General features: G+C 38.3%; 1 protein-coding gene across 6 annotated transcripts in view; it reads right to left on the bottom strand.

Annotated features, from left to right (window-relative positions):
* Window positions 1–21,780, bottom strand: part of mahj (LisH and WD40 domain-containing protein mahjong) — a 115,484-nt gene that overhangs the window by 92,344 nt on the left and 1,360 nt on the right. For all 6 annotated transcript variants that reach the window (XM_083132147.1, XM_083132146.1, XM_083132141.1 and 3 more), the window contains exons 2-3: window positions 15,594–15,765; window positions 9,577–9,727 (exon numbers count right to left, since the gene is read on the bottom strand). In XM_083132147.1, coding sequence (XP_082988273.1) covers window positions 9,577–9,727; window positions 15,594–15,694 — 252 coding nt within the window. In that variant the 5' untranslated portion in view covers window positions 15,695–15,765. The remainder of the gene's footprint in view (window positions 1–9,576; window positions 9,728–15,593; window positions 15,766–21,780) is intronic.

Here is a 21,780-nt window from a genome sequence, read left to right on the forward strand (position 1 = left end):
TAATTTAAGATTATTAACACGCGTCCATATGCAAAAAAAAAACAATGTTTAGAGAATTCATGAAAAATTGAGTATAAGTGCAGTTAGAATTCATATTTAACTCTAACTCTAACTCTAACTCTAATTTTGATGTTGGAATCTCTATTATTTGTACCTGGATGCTTTACATTTCATGAATTACATCTGGAGTATGATGTCACAAGGTAGACTCGCGTTACTCCAAGAAACGTCTTAACAGGTGCGAGCTCGCCCGACGTGTACATTTCTCAACCTCCACGGCGACAAGGCACTAGGCTGCCCGGCGCACCGTAATTACTTCAAAATAACATCCAGTACAAACTACCATTTTACCCGTAAACTGGACACCAAGGCACTAGCTTGCCCGGCAATCCAATCTCTTACAGCATCTGTTTCGGGAGACCTGTCCTCCGGTCCTAGCTAACCGAAGCAAAAACAGCCTCTCCCTTCCAAGTCTCAGTTCCAACAGCCGACCTCTCCCACTCTCATCTGGGAGTTTATATACGTTTTGTTGCCGTCTGTTGCCAACGGCCTCTCTTTCAAAATTTTTCATCTTTAAGAGCTAAACTGCCCGCCTTTCTTTTGAACGTTCGTAACACGAAGAAAGAACAGATAGCTACATGGTATTTATACATGGAATAATACGAACCTAAAAATACATAATACATTGATTTACACTAATCACACATATATGTATTCATAAAATATTTAAATAAGGAAAAAAAAACACTGTTGCCCTGACACGGGGGCAGGGTAACAGGCTTGTTATATTTATACCTATGTGCACGTTAAATAATTTAAGATTATTAACACGCGTCCATATGCAAAAAAAAAACAATGTTTAGAGAATTCATGAAAAATTGAGTATAAGTGCAGTTAGAATTCATATTTACTCACGTTAATTTCTGAAGGTAGCGAATGATGGCACCAATTGGAATTCCATGAATAAACTGTAAATTCTTGAATTGTGTCTCGCTTGAATATCAATATAATGACAACTTCAATTTTTAGTCGTATTTAAACATTCTGGTAATACATTTTGACCTTATGTTATAAGATCTTTTATTTTCATAAGAAGTACCGCAGAAAGTTTGGTGTTGCTTTATGCACAGGGACGTTTTGACCAGATGGTGATTTTATCTGTTCCTGTAATTTGCACACTTGTTACTAAGTTATAATTCATACAGCGCGTTATTCTCCATTCTTCTGCATAAACCAAACAATTATGATTTTTCATGGTTTATTACAATATGATCATTGATACATGTACATATGCTGATATTACTCAATAATGTATTTGAAAAAATTGTTGCGTTGACATGGTAAAACGTGTTGTGAAAAAAGTGAGTAAGGGCACCGGGAGGAGGGGCGGAAGGGGGGTTGAAACAATGGTGGTCGATCTTTGAAGTGCTGAAGAAAGATTGCAGGAAGAAAAAAATTTGGATTATCGCGTTGACAAGGCTAGAAGATGGCTATAACCAGATAATAATGTATAGAGATCTGTTGGACTAATATGTGAAACAGGACACATCAGTAGGACATTGGTTATGATGGAAGGAAAAAAGGTAGGGGATGCGTTTGATGTTCTGCAACCAAACCCACCATGAGGTAAGTTGGCATTCATCATATTTTACTGCACGAGCTCATGTCTTCGTACATTATTGGTAGATCTGCCTAATATACGATCGTAGATAAAAGCATGCTTACGTGTGTTTCGTGTGGTGCGAATAAAATGGTAAATCGTTCGTACTGAACTTCGTGGTTATAGCAAATGGCGGGCAATGCCATTGCTATCAAAAGTTGAATTCTATGTTAAAACTAGCATAAAAACTAACGTAAACCACTCAGAGAAGATGGAACTTAGCCCAGATGTAAACTAATGTGATTTGCATTTTGATTTCAGTTATTGACAAAGTATATATTCAACTTTTATTTTGTTTTTCAAGGTCACTTGTCCATACATGGACATGCTGGTTGCACATAAAGACATGGTGTCATATTAGCTGTGCGACGTGAAAATTAATGTGTAATATGTGTTAATCCTTTCAGACTTGGGATAGTTAGATACTGCCATCACTTTATAAGAAATAATATGTCAGTTTGAGGCAGTCTTGGCCAATCTCCCAGCTAATACACATTGTAGTAAGTGTATCTTTCAGGGTTAATCAATCAGCTGTTTAAGTTGGTATAAACAACATCGATTGTTTAAAGAAGAAAATATTTTTTCTCAATGCTCTTGAGTGGCAGCTGTGTAAAATTAAAATACTAATGAAGGAGTCCAATAGTTTATGAATTCAATTTCACTTGGAATTTGCACACAAGAATTAATCTGTACTTGATGTATGAGTCAATGTTCTGTCATACATGTATTCTCTTACAGCAGGGGGAAGTTTGGGTGTGCTATTGATGTATCCAGTATTATCTCACATACTAAACAATCTCACCAAATGTTTGGGCATATATAATGAGGTAATTCTGTTCTAAATTTGTCCTGATATATCCCAATATTAAGAATTTAGTTCTGTTGGGTTTAAAGAACATGCAAAATTATTCGTGTTTCTAGGAAATAAGTATACCCGATAAATTCTTTGAATATTAAGGATTTGTTGCAAGTTTGGAATCTTGGAATTCAAATATCACTCCAGAGGGACATGGGAATGCAATGTGGTATTTTAGATAGTTGTGCTGAATATCCATAGGGTGCACCTGAATTTGGTAAACAGAAATAAATTAATCATTCAGTTAATTGCCTAGTTAGCACTGTTTTATATATATATATATATATATATATATATATATATATATAGTAGGGTTTAATAACTTATTATCTTTGTGATTGGACTTTCCCTTGCAACAACACTCCAATTAGCGCTTCCGGCGGAACACTCAAGAGCCATCTTGTAAAGGTTCAAGGTTAAAGTAGTGGTAGTTTGAAATATAGTAAATCTGTTGTTGGGGCTCTCGTGACGTGATTGCGTGCAGGTAACCCTTACCTCTGACATACCGTCTCATCCGGAAAAAAGGTTCCTGGACCAAATTGAAATACTTTACAGATAAAATGATTCTTTGTGGTCCAGAACCCATTTACGCTTGATTTTCTCTCCAGGATGGGAATTTAATTTTTATTTAAAATTCCTGGATCTCTAACAACTCTGGTTTGACAGCCCATCGATACATTGAAGAGATTCTGGGAGAACATGTGCCTTATGTTGGTTTTTATGTTTTTATGTTGGCCTTATGTGCAAATTTTACTTTTATGCACGACAATGGAAAGCTGCACACAGCAAATATTGTTTGTGAGTACATTGCAGTGTTTGGTTTTCGAGTCAAGGAGTGGCTAGCATGCAGGCCCAACTTAAACCCCATTGAACATTTGTGGGATGACCTAAAAATATATATATATAAAAAAAATTGCACCAGAGTTCCTGCCCCTACTTCGATCCCAGAACTTGGTGTTGCGGTAGAAGACGAGTGGCGTAATTTCCCACAGGAAAGAATATTGAATTTGATTCAGTTTATGCCTAATAGTATGAGGGCTGTTATTAGAGCAAGGGGAGGCCATACACGTAATTAGAAATTAACAATTGTTACTATATGTTATTGTTTAAGTTCTTGAAAACTAAGTTTTCTATCATTCTGAAATGGTGTTTTTTCTTTAAAAAAAAATGTTTCTCATTTTGAAAATTTTCACTTATCAGAATAAAGCAATGTTAATAAATTTAGGTTCACCTTAAGAGTTATTAAATGATCTTTCAAACAACATACTTCATACTTCTTTTATTGTCTGAAAAACATTTTATGTCAAAAGTGTGAGGTGGGTATATTTCTTTGCATGCAAGTGTAGTAACTTTTGCATGCAAATTGCATCTAAAACCAGTTATTTCATTAAATATGCCTATTAATTTATTACTAGCACACAAAAGTCCTAAATCCCTTTTTTAGCACCTAATAATTCATTCCCTACTAATCACATTACATGTAGGATCATTATGCCAAGGTTGGAGCACAGATATCCAACCACACATATGCATTATCATCCATTTCTCTCCCTCTTCAAACTAGCGAATTGCACAGCTATGTTGCAACTCGTAACGGAAAGAGGTATCACCATTTTGCAGAACACCAAATCATGAAATTGTGAGATACGCACGAGGAACATTTTCCACATCCAGCTCATCGTGAGAACCCAAAACTATCCCCTCCCCCTGACCTTTCACAGAGGCTAGCTGGCGAAAAAAGAGTCTATGTGCTGGATAATTGAAGGAGAGGGAGAATACTTAGCATTATACTTATGAGAGTACTGTTTTTCTTGTTCTCTTGGGAATATCAAACTTCCGATAGTGTAGAAAAACACAGCAGCGGAAAAAGGACAGGTTGAAGATTTGCTTGTATTAGGCAAAGTTGAAATTTCCATTTCATTAGACGTAACTTTAAGTTGAAGTTATTTGTCCACAAGGAATACATGGTAGTCTATAAATAGTTATATATTGTACTTTTTACAGATTGTATGTAGCTTGGTAATCAACTAAAAAAACAGCTTCCACTTGCAACATGGAGAGAAATTCATACTCTCTTGCTCTAAGTTTTGACTGTTTCAGTAGGTGTGCTCATTCCGACGATATTGAAATAAATGCATACCTGGTACGAAACAGTCACTCTACGCCTTAATATAAATGCAGCCAGGGGCGCCGACTTGTCAAAAATATTGGGGGGGGCCTCTGATCACTGAAATAAATTAATGAATGACTCACTCTCTTCCTTTTTAAAGTTTTGGCCTCAGTGTTCGGAATCTCATAAAAGCTAGGGATGTGCGGGATCCCAAAAAGTCGGGACTGGGATAGAGAAAAAAATTTCCCGTCCCAATCCCAACTTCGGGAAATGATTTCCCGACTTTTCGGGATCCCGAGCAGTCGGGAAATACCGAATGCTTATTTTAAAATGTCGTTATTTCTAGACATTTTCTGCATTGTCAATTTCTGGAACTTATCGTAAAATGTTAGTTTTTAATCCAGAAATCACTTAAAGTGAAAATGACGTGTAGAATTCGAGATTTTCAGAGCTTCGGCAAATTTCGAACATTTCCCGCCCCGAAACTTTCTCGATTTAGTCGGGAAATTGAAAATTTTTCCCGTCCCGCACACCCCTAATAAAAGCCCATGAATTCCTCAAAAATATCATTTTTTTTTTTTCATTCACAGTTCGCAAAACAGATCTCCCTAATATTTGAATGATCTCGTTCTGAATGTTATGTGAGAGCCATTTGTAGCCCGAACATCCCATCCACTACCCTAGTTCATGCACATCGTCTTTTGAAACTCTTTTTAGTAAAAATTTTAACAATACTCATAATTACATACTTAGTATATACTAATGTCATGTGTTTTGATGTCTCTGGTCATAGACTCCCTAAAGTTGATGGTTTAGCGGTCTCAAACCCCCGAAGTTGATGGTCTAGAAAATTTTAAATGTGTATTTAAAGTTAAGTTCATGTGGCACAATTCAGAGTAAACTTTACAAGAGAAGCAAAATAATACATTAGATCCTCTTAAGCAAAATTATTTGGGGGGCTCTGCCACACATCGTTAATATTGGTGGGGATCGAGCCTCCCCAAGCCCCATGGAGTCGGCATCTATGCATGCAGCACTGGAAATATTACTATTCACGTTGTATGTAGAATCATTATGCAAGGGTTGGAGCACAGATATCCAACCACACGTATGCATTATCATCCATTACTCTCCCTCTTCAAACTAGCGAATTGCACAGCTATGTTGCAACTCGTAACGGAAAGAGGTATCACCAAATCGTCAAATTGTGAGTGACTTAGGCAACAGAACTTAATATACATGTAGTACTAGAAGCACCAGCTTGGAAGTTCAGGCATTTATTTTGGTTAAAATAGGCACAATAAACCAAACAAGGTGGCAAATTCCAAGTCATATGTATCTATAATTTCATTCAAAAAGTTAAAATCTACATGGAAATAACACTTTTACATTCCATTGTTGTCTCGATTGCACATAAGTTTAAGTTTTCAACATGCATAGATAAGCATCTGTCAGAAAGAATGTTTTTTCAGAACAGAAAATGATATCTCTACTTGGACAGAAGTAATTTGAGCATATATGACACAGGCTATATTTAACCATATTCATATCAAGAAAAAATTTCCAACTTTAAGAATATTACAAATTGTTTTCAATTTTTCCAATTTCACATCTGCACTTTTCTGCAACAGCTACATTTTCCTCCTGGCCGTTCAATCAGCTGCTCTACACATTCCTCGAAGACTTTCATGTATGCCATAAAGTTTCACCCTTTCTTTTCCACCTCTGTAATTGTTCTTGTAAATATCATAATGTGCTATACGACGCACGCTTTTAGAAGCGATATCGAGCGTGGCCACGCAGAGGGTGTGCGTCGCGATCAGCTAATGGCAGGAGTGCAACGTTGTACAGTTAGGAGACTGCGGCGTGGAAGTTAAAAGCAGTGTTCTGTATTTTTCTTGCGCGCAAGAAGTTTTCATGAAACTCGCCACTTTAAGGTTCATCATAAGATGGGGAAAGACATTTTGAAGCTGACTGTCCAAGTCCCATGAATTTCCATCGCCTACAGCCTGAGTTATCGTTCCTTGAAGAAACAAGGGAAACAACACCTTTCATTTCCTTCAGCCTGTTTTTTTGTTGCCACCGTGTTGCCGCAGCTGAGTTGTTGTGTCTAGGGAAAACTGTGGGTGTTAAATTCGGCTCGATATAAACAATGACCCTTTATTGTTCTGGGCATTCTCGAACATTGAAAGTCTGGGTCAGTTTGAGTTCAGCGTTTTCGTAGCAAGGCTGGTGTAAAATTATTCGCTTATCGTTCACTCATGCGCCACAAAGAACAGTTTGTGAAAAGATTAATGCAGCCCTTTCTTGTGATAGTGTGTGTTCCGTGTGTTCTTTTTATTTGAAATACTGTCACTCTCAAAACCTAGCACCAGTAGTACAGGCACCAAGGGTGCAAAATCTAATCTTTAACCTCCAGGAGAGTGACTCTTAAATGTGACACGGAGGCCGAGGAAGACGACGAGAGCGATGATGAATAAATACCTTCAAGCTTCTTTCAGGTATGGGTTTCTCGTATATGCTACAGTGATATGATATTATAATCCTGTGTAGAAATATTCACTATATTATTTCACTGTACTCGTATATACTGTGCATGCATTATCAAAATAATGGACACATCGCGAATTTGCTGTCCTTCCCTTGCGCTAGCAGTTAGTTTGTCAACAGCGCAGTAGCACTGGCTGGGTATTGGCCGAACTCATGTTCCTTTTAAAAGCATGCGCCGTATAATAAATAAGGTTTATGAAAGAAAAATAAGTTGTATACAGTTTATATAAAAAAAGTAAAATGTCACTGAAAATGACAAAAAAGGCATTACAATTAAAAATAGGCAGTAGGGTACAAAATATGCAAAATAAAAAAGCTTCTAAAACATTAGCAACAACATTAGCTGCTTGTATATTGTATACACTAAGGTAACTGATCAAGGCAGTTTATTAAAAATACAAAACACCACACATTACGTTTCTACCCTATATCAGGGTCTTCCTCAGAAGGATGACTAAACTAAAATGATAGAATACACAAGGAGAAAATATTTATACAGCAGGGTGTCTAGACACACAAAATACATCATGTTACAGTCCTTCTTTAGGAAGATTTCTCTAGAGAAATTCATGCATGTCATCTCTTGACTGCTGACTAATAGTTCTCTATCACTGACAGGTGAGCGACAGGTCAAGATTAGCCACTGAGTGGGACCTCTTTATCATCCAAAATAAGGACTGTCAACATAATGTGTTTTTGTGCCTAGACACCCTGCTATGTGTATAAATTAGGGCTGAGCCGACACCGGCGGTATCGGCATTGGTGAGTATCGGTTGATTTTCATTTACAGATACCAAAGATTTTCAGTGGCTAGAAGAGTGGGCAAAGGCAACAACTTGTCTCAACATTTGTCATTTTTAAAAGTTCGTTCACCCTTCCTTGTGACAGATTGGGAGTACAGCAAAGGAAGTTCCATAGATTTTCCTAGAAACACTGGATAAAATCCCACCATCCTGGGAAGCATATGGCAAGATTAAAGGTATGGGTAAGTGAATGCTGAACCTAAACGTGACCATGAAGGCATGGAACTGCTTAGTTAACGCTGTTGGAAATAAACCATTCATTGATATTTATTGCTTAAAAATCGTGGTCATAAGATAGGTGGATGTTTTATCTCTGATTTTGTAGTGTCTTTTACTATTGATGTAATAACATTTTTTAGTCAAGATAGAAAGAACAAAGTAAGTATTAACGTTGTCTTTCCTACTTTTCTTAGTCTGTGGTTACAGACAACAATACTCCATACACATCGGAGAAATTAAGTACAATTATTTAATTTTCATATTACAAATAATTATATTAACATATTAAATAGAAACACTTTTATTATTATATTTCTGAGACAGTTGGCTTGGACTGGCTCCCCAAATTATACAGGGTGGTGCAAAATTCCATTTACAACGTGTCTGTGTCCCCTCTTCTCTGGGGAATCTCCTTCTGCAGCCTGCTTTTCGAACACTTCCTGGTGAAATGTTCTTCAAGTGCTGTGAACTCTGTCATTTCCCTTTGTACCCCCATTCGATACCTGCGTTCCATGTCGGATATATTCCCGGGAATCCCTCACTTCTTGTGGGGAATCCCTGCCACATTAATATTCGACATGAGATTTGTGCATCATTTGCTAGCCCAGGTATGTTTTCTTTGGGGATATCGTGCTGCATCTTCTTTATGAGTACTATTTGTCGGCATATGGAGGTGTGAAGTCCATTTTCACACGATTTCGGCATCCTCTAGCTCTGACACGGTGCGTCATTCAACAAAATTCCATTTACATTTTAGTTTTCATTTCACTTGGCGATTCACCTCCTCCGCGTAGTAAACGGAATTTTGCACTATCCTGTATATTTCTAGATACGTGTATAGTGATGTGACAAGTTAGTATAACTCTGTAACTAGGTTTTGTTATTTTGTACTGGAATTAGAAAAGTATTGGTATCGGCAAATTGTGGTATCGGCTCAGCTCTAGTATAAATACTTCCAGATTGTGTATGCCATAATTTTAGTTTAGTTCGCCATATGAGGGAAGACCCTGATATTGGGTAGAAATTTAACATGTAAAGGTTCTTTTTATTTTTTTATACAAACTGCCATGGTCATGTAGGTTCATTATGCAAGGGTTGGATCACAGATATTCAACCACACATATGCATTATCATCCATTTCTCTCCCTCTTCAAACTAGCGAATTGCACAGCTATGTTGCAACTCGTAACGGAAAGAGGTATCACAGTTTAGCAGAACACCAAATCATGAAAAAGTGAGTGACTTAGATGAGAGAACTTAGTATACACGTAGTTCCAAGATAGGATGTTGGCAGTGGCCAGGGAAATTAATAGAACAACAAAACAGCATCGTTAAACTTCTCTGTATTTATGTCATGTCAAGATAATAGCTCACATACCTTTGTCATGAAGTTGTCCTTCCGGAAGAGCACTTTAAGGATGTGCCCTAGAGCACAGTCAGGATCTGCACGGGAAGGATGGCGATCATCAAAGGGATCGGGATCCATCTTCAGGTAGTTGTCAGTTTCTGCCTCGATTATCTCTGCAAGCCTGGAACAACGAGCAAATTGCCTTATGACATGCACGTGCATTATAGCACAGCAAGGCATGCTTGCACACAGCATCAGTGTTGCAAAATAATTTCCTTTTCTTGGAATTTTTCTACATTCTACCTTGTAGTCCTCCCAGTCACAGTCCATTTGTCTTAGCACCATCTTGTGGCGGTTTGACAAAACATGTGTATTTTGACCAACACCCCGGGTCAAGGGGTAGTAGTACACGAAAATGGAACTAGCTTCTATGCACAATAAATCTACCCCTAATCAGCAGGGGCAGAAATGCAGTCACAGTTCATCAGCAAATTCTGTTGCTGTTTCTACCGCAGTGTTGCAAACTGTACAATTAAACATATACATACAGAGATTTCTATGCTGCAAAATGCCATTACCAGCATTAATGCAGTTCAGTGAAGTTTCTTTTTTAAAATTACACTTAAAACATTTTAAGCACAGTAGACACACAAAACTATTATTTTTGACAGAAGAATAACATATTATGCATGATGTTGATCAATTGAAAAATAACATTTACAAAGGCAAAGAAAGACCAATTTCAAACAGCTACTAATTAAAGATCGTATTGAAGAAACAAAGACCTTCAGGATATGACCAATCAAGGATTGGGCATACATGCCCACACACAAATACCCATAGACCCAACCTAAGTGCAAGGGCCATTAGGTTAATATCAGAAAAGGTTTGTGAGAGCTATTTCCGAAAGGCTTATACTTTCCCCCAATTAGCATCATGAGTAATGCTTACAAACCATTTGCTACACCCATGGGATGGACAGAAATGCTATATTTATTAAAAAGTAACAATTTTCAACAACCATCTTGAATACAAAAAAACAATGTGCTCCAAATCATAATATTCTTTATTAAATATAAAAGAAAACCTTTGTGCATAGGCAAAATAGTGTCTAATTTATGAAAAGTAAACTCATTTTTAATTATCTGGCATAAATAAGCCAGAAAAGGTGAGAAAACACCTTTGTTTACATTTTTCAACCACCTGATAACTCTGCCATCTGGTGGAAGGAATTGGAACCTCCACAGACAAGGAAAGACCACACGTGAGCTCAGCTAGCCAATGAGAGGCTTCCAAGGCTGGGATGTCACACAGGAGGCAGTCAGGTGTCCTATTGTGTTTTGAGCTTGGCATTCAAGCTCACTTATGTTTGTTAGCTGCCTGAGAGCAGGTCAGGTGTTGTGTTGCTGGCCAAAACCAGTGTGTTAATGGACTTACACTGGAAACAGGCATCCAAGGTTCATATAAATTAAATATGGACCTGAGTGGGTGTTATCACACAGGATATGGTAGCCAAGACCTCCTTTAAGGTTCTGAGTGCAATTTTCGCCACTGTGCCTAAATCTGTGTCCCATACCCAAAGTGGGAAATCCAGACCACATGGATGGCAATAAGGAGTTATAGGAACATCCATGAAGAATCTGTGGTTATATCCAGCAATACTTCCATGAAAAGCCTGGAAAGTGTGTCCATCACTCCCCAAAGTCTATATAACGTCAAGAAAGCAGGAATTATCCATTCTTTTGTCCTGTGTGAACCATAAATCACCAGGTGTCTGGATGTGGCCCCAGGTATGAAACTTATTGTGTGTGAAATTGACTGATCTGAAAGTACCAAGTCTTAGTATCTTTATTTTTGTGTTCTTTGTGTAACAGTGAAGATGTCCATGTTTGGTGGTGGCCATGCAACAGGTTATGTTCTTCATTAAATAAATGTGTCGTTTAAATGTCATCGACCTGATATCATTGACGTGAACCGTAAGCCAACCATTTTAGATTTTAGGCTACATTTCGTCTGTTGGTTAACAGGTCTCCCAAGGGATACCTGTTATTGTCCACGGAACACCACACATAGCATAGGGTCTACGTGTGGCAGCGAAAAGCGTTGCTCTTTTTGATTAAGTAGTGTTTCTGTTTTTATTTTTTTATTCTTGGTTGATTTAGTATACTCCACCAAACCCTCCCCATAACAGAGTCGCTTAATCATTAAGAGTAGAATCATAATCATCTTAATAGCAATACATTAACATTCTTTAACCTTTTGAGTCCCAAGGCCATTTTCACATGTAACACCTTTGGTCCCGAGCCAATTTTGAGCAAAATGCAGAGTTTCAATTAAATACGAGGGTCACTATTTATTTTTTGAGCCTTGGCAACACTGATTGAAGTTAGGCGCAATTTGACGTTTGCACGGAATCGTCTGGCATTATAGACCATAACGTACTTCAAATGTTTTGTCAATAGCTTCATTTGTGTTGTTTATGTTGCCTTGGAGGACAACAATAAAATGGAATTAACTCGTGAACATTTTTGTGCGACGATTTTTTTTTTTTTTCTATTTTCGACGTGGATTATCAAGACGAGAGATCAACTTACTTCCACATTTGGCGATGAAGCCCCATCCTTTGCCACTGTGCGGTGGAGGCACATAGTGGTTCGGATTCCACTTTAAACTGTAGGTCCAGTCCCGATTAGCCTTACTGTGCATAAAGTGGACTTAAAACACTAAATCAACCAACCAACCTTTGCCACTGTGAAACGCTGGTATAACGAATTAAATCGTGGCCGCCATTCGCTCACCGACGAGATTCGCGAAGGTCGTCCAAAATCAGTTGTTGTTCAAGAGAACATTGATGCTGTGCAAAACCTAATACTGCAAGATCGTCATGTGACATACTGTGAGATTGAGCCAACCATAGGCATTAGTTCCACCAGCATATATAAAATATTACATGATCATTTAGCTGTGAGAAAGGTATGTTCTCGTTGGATCCCACACAATTTGACACAAACTCAAAAACACGCTCGCGTCAATTGGTGCAAACAAATGCTCAATAAATACAATCGTGGTGCTTCAAAAGACGTATATAAGATTGTAACAGGTGACGAATCATGGATATATGCATATGAGCCGGAATGTAAAGAGCAGTCGACTGTATGGGTGTTTCAAGATGAACCCAATCCAACAAAAGTTGTTCGCGCTCGAAGCACATCGAAACAAATGGTCGCCTGTTTTTTCGGGAAAACTGGTCATGTGCAAACTGTGCCTTTAGAGGAACGTAGAACGGTCAACTCTGAATGGTACACAACAATTTGTTTGCCAGAGGTCTTCGGTCAAATACGGAAAATAAACAAACGCCGTCGGATCATTCTTCATCCAGACAATGCCAGCTGTCACACATCTCGTCTAACAACCGACTTTATGAACAGTCAAAAAATCGAATTGATGACCATCCGCCGTACAGTCCTGATTTGGCACCCAATTACTACTTCCTGTTCCCGAATGTCAAGAATAAATTGTGTGGACAATGATTTTCGTCGGCGGAAGACGCCGTTGATGCGTTCAAAAACCATATTATGGAGGTGTTTTAAGAAGATTGGAAAAACTGCTTTGACAAATGCAAAAGTGTATTGACCATAAAGGAGAATACTTCAAAAAACAATAAAGCAGTTTTCAATGCCAAATTCCTGTTTTTTCATTGTTAGGCTCAAAATATAAATAGTGACCCTCGTTAAGTGTAGATCGGAGGCTAATTGCCCTAAGAAGATGAGTGATATACCGTTGTACGCAGAATGAACCAGAGATTCAGACTATATGAAATTTATGTAAATTCGGCATATATGTGGCAGGGAGGGGGGGCTAACTCTCAAAATTCCAAAATTGTGGGGAAAAATGAGGTCCCCCCTCCCCTGAAGAAAAAAGTACATGACAGAGTCAACATGCACATGGAAATGATCGCTGACATGTAAGAAACACAAAAATATTTGCATTATTATCATATGACCAATGTAACGTTAGTTGTACCCCCAAAAGGAATGGTCGGCACGCCACTGATTCAAGCTTCAAAATGCAGTGGTACCTTGAAATGACTTTAGCTCAGAGACTATTTGCCCTGGAGATATGAACGATATACCGTTGTACGCAGAATGAATCACAGATTCAGACGATATATAATTTATGCACATTCGGCGTACATATGGAGGGGAAAGGGAGGAAATCCCCTGAAAAATACTTTTTATAAAAAATGGGGTTTCACTGTACTTCGGGCTGCGTTGAATGCAGTTCACTTTCTAGCATAGACAAGGGCCTAGCAGGGAGGGAAGTGGAAGCAGTGCTTACGTTAGAATTAACATGGAGATGTCCTGGCAGCCAATTTTCTTTTTCCAGTCAACTTGTGAATGCAGGTTCGTTTCTTGCTCTCTGATTGGATGTTGGAAAGTTACGGTGCTCTGATTGTGAGAATATCTTATTTCCGATTTTCAGCGCAAATTTGCTGATTTCTAACCTAACCTAACGTACAGCGCAAATAAGATATTCTCACAATCAGAGCACTGTAACTTTCCAACAGCAAATCAGACAGCAAGAAATGAACCCACATTAACAATTTGACTGGAAAAAGTGCATCCTGGCAGTCCCCGAGGGGGAAGCAGCTTCATATACCAGTTTGCCAAGTGCATTTAAAAGCTGTACACAGCACAATGGGATGCAGTAAGATAGTGGAAGTATAAATATTTAATATTTGCTCCAATGGCAACAAAATATTATTTGTTGGGGGGGAGGGCAGGATCTGCTGCCACTGGATGCTGGTATTGTAGAATTTGACCGGTTGATCATGCTTCGTCGTCCCAAATGAACCTCTGTCCTGCCAGGAACTTCTTCAGTGAACCGAACACGTGCAAATCACCGGAGGCGAGGTATGGACAATACAGTGCATGCTCCAGAATCTCCCATTCGAATGACTGAAGCCTGTCGATGGTCCTGTTTACCAAATGAGGCCTTGTGTTATCGTGGAGGACAACCACATTGTCCACATCAAGAATCCCTTGGTGCTATTTCCTGATGGCAGCTCGCAGACATAAGAGTGTGCTGCAATAGCTGTCAGCATTGATGTGTCATCTCGTGGCATGAAATCCAGCAGGAGTGGTTCTCGGCGATCCAAGAGCAATGTTCTCCATTGTGGTGAAGGTCTTCTCAGCCATTTTCAAACTCACAGCACCACCACCACCAACGTGACTTCTCAAAGCGAGACATTGCCCCCACACGTCAGCTCCAGTTCCCTATGGATCTCGATGGGCATTCGTCCCTTGCTCCATAGACAATGAAGAATACTTCTCTGCTCATACAACGTGGACGTGTTTAGTACTACAGCCATTTTTGCAAACTGACAGCAGTGCCGTGCTGTGGAGCAGCCAAGAGTTAATGCTGGGTCATTCCAAGATAAACCTACTGCATGGAATGTATATCTCGGTTTCTCAACCACACTAACATTTCGGCAAAAAAAAATAGGGCAAAGACTTTTCGATTGCAGTATGGCAAATTTTTTTGTTAAAAAAAATAACTCTCCTCTTCTTCTTCATTTAACACTAATTATTGGGAGGCACAATGTATAAATTTTACCTCCACTAAAAGCATAACATAACAAATTTCACCTGTATACGACAATTAGATCTTGAGTTACGATTTTTTTGTACTCAGCGACAAGTTTGAAAAGCTCGTAGGCATGAATGAGAATACAGGCATGCGACTCAAGGTTAAAATGGAACATGTAATTATTCTTTAAATATTTACTTTTAAAATTACATATGGTTGAAATTTAAATTTAAAATTCTGGAAATATATCAATGAAAAATTACAATTAAAAGTCTTGCATAAATTTCAAAGGGTAGTACTTTTCAAATAAGAAGTACATTTGAAATGGAACTCAAACTTGATTATGAACTTTAGCAATCCATCAAAAGCAGCAACACAACTTGTATGTTCTTCTCTCCATGCATGCGCACGCTCAAACACACACATGAGGAGGAATAGTAGTAGAGCCTTGGCCTCACCTTGTTAATGTAGGGACGGGATCATAATTAGGATTCTGGTGTTCGTCCTCCCACAGTCGAAGGATGATCAACACGTCTGTCACCTCAGACAAGGACTCCATTTTGTTGGAGGCCTGTCCCCCTCCTACTCTGGGAGCTGGTATTTTGTATGGTACAAATGATGATGGGTCAGCTGCAAAATGAGAAAAAGAAATGTTAGGCATTTACATACAAATATATATGTATATCATTGATGAGCACAGACTACAGCATGCAGAGTACAAAATAAACAATAGGCTAAACACATTCCCTCTAACATTTATTAAAGAAACTAACACTTAAAAGGACCGAAGTTCAGATTATTTAATTCTGAATTAATCATGGTGGATAGGCATTTTTTTAAAAAATACTTTGATTTTTAATGATGTCTGTGACCATATACTTCAGTCTTAGCGATTACTTACAGCACATTTTCAGGAGAAAGATCTTTTTGCTTTCACACACGATTCTTTGTTTTGAGCAGCCATTTTACTGTTGTGTTCGATATGGACTGCTCCTGCCACCTAATTAACGTGCATGGGGTGCAACATCTCTAAATTGTTTGGATTGTTAGGTTACGTGGGTCAGCTTTAGTACTGTCAGCATTAATAAAATATGCCTTAATCCTTTCATAGTTAGGTTACGTGGGTCAGAGTTAGGGCATTAAAAGAATGGTATCCTTAACCTCCGTACCCCCATAAGAAAGTGAAAATTTTTGCATCCTTTATGAAGATCATGGTTTTAGCTCGCTGAGATGTATTATAGTATTAAAAGTTTTTTCGTAGTACTATTTATTACGTCTAGCAAAAACTGGGCAGTTTTCCAATATATTCAGCATTATTGCGGGAGGATGGTTTAGTGACTGGGAACAAGAAATGTGTCAAGTGCAGTACACAGTATTTCAGAAATGTAGGGATGAAGTTGAAAATACAGCAGCGAGCATAGAGTTGGTTGGTGGAATACCAATTCAAGTGTTCCAAATGTCATTTGGATTGCTCTGCTCTGACTGGAACATCTCTTGCAAATATCAAACTGCATCTGACATGCATTTTCTCAATGATATTTCTGTCGTCTTGCAGAGTTTCTCTTTGTCCCATGAAACCTATACATTTTATCAACACCAAACTGGATTTCTATAGTAATATTTCTGTATTCACAACTTAGACATGGTACATAACTTTTTACAAACTGTTTACTATATTCCATAGACATTTGTTTAATTTTGAACACGTATGTTCATAAATTCACATTATAAACTCATCATAACTCAAAATAACAGCATTGTAACTATTGTGCTCATCACACCCATCTCCGTTGGTAAGTACTTCAAAGAATTATATATTTTTGTTCACATTGGAAATGGTTGTTAGGTTAGGAGGATTGTGTTAGGTTGCAATAGTAATTTGACATTAACAAGTGTTACTATTGCTGCTGTTTGGGAATCTTTATGGGTGAAAGTAGTCTGGAATAGGAGTTTTACTTCTGTGGGCGATACTTTGGGATCAAATATCTGTTATTTTTGCTTTCCGCATGCTGTAATCACATTTGTTTTACATAAAACATTGAAATCTGTTGATTAAAAACACCTGATTATGTAAAATCTGATGTCAAGTACGAAAACACCGAGCCTTACACGAATATCAACAAAATCTCATGTCAGAGTCTACCAGAAACCAAGAACACCTGCTTGAATAAATCGTATCTATATCATAAATTCTCCAGTAACAAATACTTTGCGAAATTTTTAATTGTGCTAATCAGATTTTCCAAGCTTCGAACTTACTCCCACAATCAATTACAGTATTCAAAATTACTTCCTAGTACTTCCAAAAAACACTAAACAATTGAAACTGTTACCCACTTATAAAATAGCAGTTTATCGGTGTACATAATCTAAAATCTGCAGTACAACAGTTCTTTGAGAGTCAAACAGTTCGAGACATTGAACATCATCACTGCTATTTTTGTAACTTGTAGCAACCTACTTATGCAAATTCACGGTTACTAATTACAATTACAGTGTAACCCTGTACCACTGTATCAGTTCCAGGCAAGTGAGACATACATACACATTTGTCAATCACCTAAACTACTTTCTCTATGGATTGTGATGCTCGTAAGAATTTATCATCCTACATTAGGATGGGCTCTGCCATTGTCTTGGTGTATGAATATATTTGGGAATATGTAAAGAATTGTCTAACATCGAAACATTTACTGAATATAGGCTGACAAAGTAAAGCTCATAAATTGTCCTTAGTTTGGTAGAAGATGATTTAGCTAATTGTAAAAGTGGTAAAGCAAATTAAAACAACAAATATATGAAAGAAGTCAAATTAAGAAGGCTTCTTGAAGCATACACTGGACTACACTTTGGTGTTTGTTGACCTTGTGTATACCTGCTAGAAAGAACATTTTTGCATGGTTTACAAATTTATGTTGTACAAGAATGTTTCCTGTTGTTTTAATTACAGAGATGTGTATGTTATTGTGAAGAAATGAGTGGTCTTATATGGTACTATTTATTATGTCATTAAAACCAATTCTGTGTAATATAAGCTACTTTGGGAAATTACACATAGCTCTTTATAAAATGATGTTGGTTTCGTGCATCATTGCTTGTGGACAAATAGGTTACATAATGGATATGAAGTTGCGTGTGTATACGTTATGTTCCTGACTTGCATTATACAGTGCTATCGGAGTTTCGGTGGTTTAACAATGACGCTCCAACTTTCCTTTGTTATCTAGTACTGCAAATCATAAGATTCTTACTTGCTGTACTGTGCTGTGCACGCACTCTAGTCTGATATTCCTTCTTAATTTGTGATGAAAAGGAAACTGCTTAACCACGGAAATTTGAGAAGTATGAATATTTTCAAGAATCAGGAGTATATTTTCTTACATTCTAGGAGAAAGGGCATCATGTACATGCTTAGTGGTTGCAATATGTGATTTGCATGTTATTTGACACATTTTGGGCTGTAACTGCATAGTGAGAGAAGTATATTTCCAATGGTTGCGACTATTCTCACCAGGTGGAGAGAACAGCACACAGCTATTTTCACCTTAATGATAACAATGTATTTTATTTTATTATAATGGCAGTGTTGCTGAACTTACCGCTAAGAAGTTACTTTAAATTAAAAATATGTGCAACTACTAGTCCCCAGGTATAAATTACATAAAGTGTTGAAGACCAGAAATTACATGATCCGGCGATGGGAAGTATTTACAGAAGTAACTTTAATGCTAAAAGCCCTAAATCTGACTAAACAAGAAAAGCATTTAGGAGAATAATACCCCTTCATACTTATGTCATGTGACATATTAGTAGCACCAGTAAATAACAGAAAACTTTGATGCACCCCATCCAACTGCATGGAATGCAGAAAAATAGTACTCGTCTTAACATGATTTTGACAAAACAAATTAAAGTAGTCTAGGATGGGGAGGTTGCTTACTGACATGAAACAAACTTTTGGAAATAAATAAAGGGTGTTCCAAAAGTAATGCAGTATTTAAATTGTGCGCAATTTTTCACCCCGAGGGTTGGCAGTTTTCTGCGAGGTCACATGTTGTAGTAAAAACAATGTGGTTAACCAATATCGAGTGCTACACGACGGAGGAGCGAGTGATGATTGTTAAAATCTATTACAAGTTCGGAGACTGTGGGCAAATTACCTGACATTTTCTGTACAAGAAAAACAACAAATGAAACAACTGTGCGATATTTTTCCTCCGGTGATTCATTAAGTCCAAACTTTATGGTGCGAAAATAAGAACGAATCCAGAATTGAAAGCAGAAATTCCAAGAGTTAGGAACGGAATTGAGCAACAGTTAGGCGAAAAAGTGATTCAGAATTTTGTCAAAAGAATTGGAGCGTGTCAAATGAGTCGTGAAGGACATTTACCAGGTGTAGAAGTATGAAACCGGAATTTGTTTGCAACTGAGAAACAATATTTTATTCAAAGTAAGCTCCATTGCTAGTTACACATTTCTCCCACCCTTCCGGCAGGTTATGAATGCCGTGCCAAAAAAAAAATCGTTCTTCTTTTGAAGTGAACCAGTCCACGAGCCATGTTCGTACATCTTCATACGAATTGAACCGCTGTTCTGCAAGAGCGTGTCCCAGTGAGGCAAATAGATGATAATCTGAAGGAGCCAAGTCGGGAGAATACGCCGCATTTGCTGTGTGTGGTGAGGCGTTGTCATGGAGCAGGATGACCTTGTGTTGCCTTGATTCATATTCCGGCCGTTTGTCACGTAATGCTCGATGTAAATTGATCATTTGCTGTTGGTAGCGAGCCACGTTAACGGTTTCACCGGGTTTTAGCAGCTCATAATAGATGACGCCCCGCTGATCCCACCAAACACAGAGCAGTGTCTTTTTTCCAAAGCGATTTGGTCTTGCAGAGGATGTCGTTGGTTCGCCTGGATTCACCCACGATTTACGACGCTTAGGATTCTCCAAATATACCCATTTCTCATCGCCGGTCACTATGCGATGGAGAAACGACTTACTTTTGTATCTGGCGAGCAGCATTTGACAAGTGGTCTTGCAGGATCCTTGCTGTCTTTCATTCAGTTCATGCGGAATCCATTTGCCCGCTTTCTGCACCTTTCACATAGCTTTCAACCGAATAGAAACGGTTTTCTGCATCACATTCAATTGTTCCGCGAGCTCCTGCTGCGTTTGGGTATTATCTTCATCCAATAAGGCTTGCAATTCGCTGTCCTCAAACTTTTTCGGAGATTCCCCACGTTCCTCGTTTCGCAAGTCAAAATCGCCACTTTTGAATTTCTTGAACCACACAAAACACTGTGTTTTCCGAAGAGCATGTTCGCTGTAAGCTTCGACGAGCATTCGATGCGATTCTGCGGCGGTTTTCTTCAAACGATAACAGAACACCAATGCTGTCCGCAAATCGTAGTTCGTAGGCACAAAACTAGACATATTCCGGGTGTGCAACACCTTCCTCTGTCTGGCACTCGGGTTACTGTGTTCCGATATAACGTCCTCGGGAGTGGCGGGCAGCAGCTAGTGCTGCTTACGCGATCTTTCGCACCCTACACTGCCAGCTAGCACCATCTATCGGCCAATTCCGGTTTCATACTTCTACACCTGGTATCACAAATCCTCTTCCACACTTAATGGCAATGTTTACCCTTTCAAACAATGTAATAACGGCACTACTTTACTATACCGGAGACACCTATTTATTTCGCAATTTTTTACATTGCTAACATATTTTTCTGCTTTGCGGAACATTTCTTTAGGTGAAATAATGAATTTCTATCGAAAATAATGTCGATTTCTTACATTAACGAGTACTTACTGTTGTTCCTTATTTCCCACAAACCATCCACAGGTAGCCCCAAAAACCATTGACGTTAGCCCAACAATTCACGATAGCCCCACGAACCATCACGGGGACGAGGTATGCCTACTAGGTTAGGTTAGGTTCCATTAGCACTCCTTTCACTCAATTTAGCATATACGGACAACATCGGTTTTTCTCGATGAAAGAAAATACGCGGAATTCTTTTAATTTTAACCTTCCACTTCTTTCTTCAAGATTCCATGTTGAACTACAAATTCCATGGTATCTCCCACACCCGGCAAAAACTTCACGACGTATCCTCGACACGTCATCTTTTAGCAGCAGCAATAGCATGTATTGTGCTCTCGTGCAGAAAGCAAATGGCACCATCAGCAATAGCACGTCGGAAGTAGATTTTCGAAGAATACCACATGCATTTGCATTAAAATGGATCAAAACTACATTCCCAACATCAACAACACTACAGTAAATGATTTGCGTAAGTACTTTCTCCTGTAAATTTGAAGAAATCAGTCTCCGCTATAGTAAAGTGTTACAATTTTCCTAACTAATAAATGTATGGTAACCGTATAGTATAGGGGTGAAGGATTTCTTCAAATTTACAGGAGAAAGTACTAATGGAAATCATTTTCTGTAGCATTGTGGAAGTTCGTGAATGTAGTTTTGATCCATTTTAATGCGAATACATGTTGTTTTCTGCGAAAATCTCTGTCCAACAAGCTGTTTCTGCTGCCACCATTTACTTTCTGCACGAGAGCACAATGTTCCATGTGTTAGATGACGTAAAACCTGTAGTCAGTGTTTCAAACTCGTCATGTTTTCA

The sequence above is a fragment of the Lepisma saccharinum genome, chromosome 12, assembly GCF_977018435.1.
Source record: "Lepisma saccharinum chromosome 12, izLepSacc3.1, whole genome shotgun sequence".
NCBI classification, from domain to species: domain Eukaryota; kingdom Metazoa; phylum Arthropoda; class Insecta; order Zygentoma; family Lepismatidae; genus Lepisma; species Lepisma saccharinum.